The sequence below is a fragment of the Carcharhinus amblyrhynchos genome, chromosome 17, assembly GCF_965287045.1.
Source record: "Carcharhinus amblyrhynchos chromosome 17, sCarAmb.v2.hapA, whole genome shotgun sequence".
NCBI lineage: Eukaryota > Metazoa > Chordata > Chondrichthyes > Carcharhiniformes > Carcharhinidae > Carcharhinus > Carcharhinus amblyrhynchos.
The window spans coordinates 35,317,623-35,321,863 of NC_137340.1; the positions used below are offsets into that span (position 1 = coordinate 35,317,623).

A 4,241-nucleotide genomic window follows, 5' to 3' on the forward strand; every position below is an offset into this window, starting at 1 on the left:
AAAATTGGCAGGGCTGAGTGAAAAAGAGAAATATTTCCCCTTTCAACAGTATAATGAAAAGCTATCAAAGTGTTTAACGCAATGTCAAACAACCACTTTCAAACACAAAGAACTGGATTAATATTTTACGAAAATATTAGTAAAAAATTTAACATGTCGTGGAATAACTAACTCTTTCGCAGATCTAGCAAGGAAACTCACAGTCCCTCCCTCTCCTGAATGATATTTAATACTTGGGAACAAAATGAACAATATCTTCAGAAATGCCTGCAATCAATTGGTCACGGTTAAATAGCAGAGGTTGTAACTAATAAAGCAAAGTTTCACTTGATCATCGTTGGGGATTAAAATAGGTTTAGAGGTTGTATATATTTGGGGTGTTTTGTCATTAATGTGTGATGAACAAATCAAATAAATTAAGAGGGTGCACGTGGTGTGAGTTGCACAGGGCATGTTGAATGCATTTGGACCAATTTTTTTTGTATTATTCCCATGATATGAAAAATCCTCAATTTAAACAGCTGCAGCTTTTAGTAAAGGCAGAATGAGGGAATGGCTACGATTCCATAACACCAGCCTGGGTTTTTTTTAGCGCCGTGGCAGCGACCTTAAAATCAATTCCGAGTTTCGTGTGGGGTGTATACATTCTCTGAACTGCAAATAATCTTCTCAAACAGTTCTGATATGGAAAAGGGTGGGACGTGTTCCACGGCCACTGAAATTACAGCTGACAGCCCAGTCTATTCCTGGCCAAGGAAATGTTTACAAGGACTTACCATCGCCTGAATAGTTGTCACCGTCTTAAATCCATGCTATCTGTGAATTCGCAACTCAAAACAAAGTAAAAGGTAAGTTCCACTGGTGAGGAAACTTGCAGTCACCTCCCCCCTCCACCCCACCGCGAGGGGGTAAACTTTACAAAGGCAATTTGTGTTAGCCTTGCTGTTTTAACCTCTGCTGTTTCTTACAGAGTCCCACCCCCAGCACTTTCCAACCGAACGTGGAGGCGACTGTATAAAGAGTACTTACCAGAAGCTATCATTGCAAAACTTTCTCCCAAGTGTCAGGGCCACTCGCACTGAAGCTGTGGGGAGTGAATGGAAGACAAGTTGTCAGGGAGAGGGTGAGGGACGGCTCATTGGATCAACTCAGCGGGCAACGTAAAAAAGGAGGAGGGCTCTGAGCTGATGTGAAACAAGTTGCAGGTTGTTGGTGCGAGAGGAATAGGATGAGGGCAGAGAGAGAGGGACACACAGCAGCGCCGGGGGAAGGGGCTAAATGAAATCCACGCGTGCTCTCAGCCTTTCCTAGAAGCAGCACCTTACCATGGGAGACGGTCTCTCCTCCGCGGATTGTAACATTAACAAGTCGACCACAATCATCTTCGTCAATCCTGCTAACGGGGTAAGTCCCAGCGTGCCAGAGCCGGAGTTCTCGGAGCAGTGGGTGATTGGCATGGGCACAGTCATGGCAATCATCGTCCTCTTCATCGTGCTGGGCAACCTCTTGGTGGTGTTTGCCATCGCCAAGAACCAGCGGCTGCAGACACTGACCAATATGTTTATTGTCTCCCTGGCCTGTGCCGACCTGATCATGGGGTTGCTGGTGGTGCCTTTCGGTGCCACCTTGGTGGTTCGGGGGAACTGGCGCTACGGTTCGGTTTTCTGTGAGATCTGGACTTCGGTGGATGTCCTGTGTGTGACGGCCAGCATCGAAACTCTGTGTGTGATCGCCATAGACCGCTACATCGCCATCACCTCGCCCTTTCGCTACCAGAGCCTGCTGACCAAGGGCAGAGCCCGGGTGATAGTGTGTGTGGTGTGGGCAATCTCTGCCCTCATCTCCCTGCTGCCCATCATGATGCACTGGTGGCGGGATGATGAGCCAGAGGCTCTGCGCTGTTACAATGATCCCTGTTGCTGCGATTTTGTCACTAACAAAGCGTACGCCGTTGCCTCCTCCATCATCTCCTTCTACCTGCCTTTAGTCATCATGATCTTTGTCTATGCCCGCGTCTTCCAAGAAGCCAAGAAGCAAATGAAAAAGATTGACAAGTGCGAGGGGAGGTTTTACACCAGTCACTTTCTCCCGAACGGCAGGTCAGCTCGAAGGAGACCCTCCAGGATTATAGCCATCAAGGACCACAAGGCTCTGAAGACTCTGGGGATTATTATGGGGACCTTCACCCTTTGCTGGCTGCCCTTCTTTCTGGCCAATGTGGCGAAGGCTTTCCGCACTGACATCGTGCCCGACAAACTCTTCTTGTTTTTTAACTGGCTCGGCTATGTCAACTCGGCCTTCAACCCCATCATTTACTGCAAGAGCCCCGACTTCCGAGCCGCCTTCAAAAGGTTACTCTTCTGCCCCGGCCAGACAGACAGCAGACTCCAGTCAGGCTCTGGGGAATTCTCCCGCTGCTCTGGAATGTTTGGGAACACCCTGGATCCCAGGAGCCTGGAGACCTGGTCAGAATGGAGCAGGACGCAGGAGGGGAACGGAGGCCCCTTGGAGGGGCAGAGAGAGGAGAGCCAGCGGCTGGAAGATGAGGAGTCGCAGTTCTAGCACATCCGATCCACGCCCAAAGTGAGGGAGGGACGGGGGGAATCCGCCAGTCTATGGACATGAGCCTCAGTCAAAAGATCGAAGATAAGTCACTAAGTGTCACACAGGAGGATCTAGTTGGCACCGGGGTGGATTTCTCCCGCAAACAATCCCTCCTGGCAATATTGGAGAAGGGAGAGGGCGAAGGAGAAGGCACTTTCATTGACATTAACACTGAGATTTGGACTTCGAGCGAACATAATATAAAAGATGCCTCAATAGGGCAGAGATCGCGATAACTTGGAGAAGCTAGCAGCCACGTTAGGTCATTTTTGCAACATTAACTTTGATAAATTACATTCCACAACGGAAGGAGATTCCCCAACAAGAATGAAATAGGACGCGGACTTGCTTATTTACAAGAACCCATTGCCTTATCATTGCTGACCAGGTCACTAGAATGAGGGAGTTAACACAGTCACTTACATACTTCTATGTCACCTTTATTATGTTAAACATTTTGGGTATTGTGTCATGGAGCAAGCATAAGTTTTTAAAAAATTTTTAGAACAACTTCAACACACAAAAGCTCCACTTTCTAGAAGAAATGTAAGATTAAAAACTAACCCCCTGCCAATAGCCGATGATTGTAGCCGACACTTCTGACATAAGCGTGTTGAAGAATCGATCAAAACGTGCTGCCAAATTCGTGAATACCTTTTCACTGTAAGATTGTGTTTTGAATAACACTACCTCGGGCTGTACAGATTGTGTACAGATCTATTTATATTAAACATTGTTTATATTAAACAAATCACATTTTATATATATATTAAAAAATACTGAGGAAGCGCAACCTCCGAGTTGGCAGTGGTAAAGATGGGTGAAACAGGAGTCTATTACTTATTTAAAATAATTTAAAATTCCGCAAAGGACCAACTTCACCACGTGCAGTTTTCCCCAAGTGTTGAAAGTTGGTGTTTCTCCAGTACGAAGATTATCTGCACCAAGTTGTAACATTGCTAAGATTCGCTGTAAAATATACAGGCAAAGGACAGAGTCAAAAACCTCCGGGTAAGGTTTTCGGTGAGAGTGGGTGAAGGGGGAACTCGTATTTGATGATGTACTGTAACATTTGCGTGCTAGACCTAAAAAGAATAATGCGTTTTCCCACCTACTCTGTATGAAGCTCACGTGCAGCCGTGTGTAAATTATTTGTCACAATGTCTGCTTTCTCGCACATAGATATTTATATAAATACAGCGTAATAAAACGTGTGGATATTTGGTATGTGTGCAATAAACATAATTAAACATTTCATGCGTACGTTTATATAGTTATTGCGAAAAGTTGAGCGGTGGGTCTGCCGAGGTTCCAACATCATACATAACCTTCTTGGACTATATGGCCCAGAGGTGCACGGTGCGAATGAAAGTAGCGTGTTCGTTGTGCAGTGCAACTAGTTTTCTGATAACATTTAATGTTGCAAAATGTACGCTTGCCATCATCGCAATTTTATAAAGCGTCCTGAATAATTTGCAGACTTGTACATTCTAACGTTCTTTTTTTTAAAGAAAAACTGTATTGTTTATAACTTTTATCCGCTGCTGGCCTCGCCTGCTGGAATGTCCCTTCCAAAATGAACGAAGAATGTGGATGCGTGTTATTTGACTCATGAACGAAAGTGATTGTTGTCATCC

The 4,241-nt window shown here is 45.5% G+C and overlaps 1 protein-coding gene across 1 annotated transcript; it reads left to right on the forward strand.

Annotated features, from left to right (window-relative positions):
• Positions 1-751: 751 nt before the first annotated feature.
• Positions 752-3,815, forward strand: adrb1 (adrenoceptor beta 1). Its single transcript, XM_080205809.1, has 2 exons — positions 752-848; positions 971-3,815. The coding sequence occupies exon 2, from the start codon at positions 1,327-1,329 to the stop codon at positions 2,560-2,562; it is 1,236 nt and encodes a 411-aa protein (XP_080061935.1). The 5' UTR covers positions 752-848; positions 971-1,326; the 3' UTR covers positions 2,563-3,815.
• Positions 3,816-4,241: the final 426 nt, after the last annotated feature.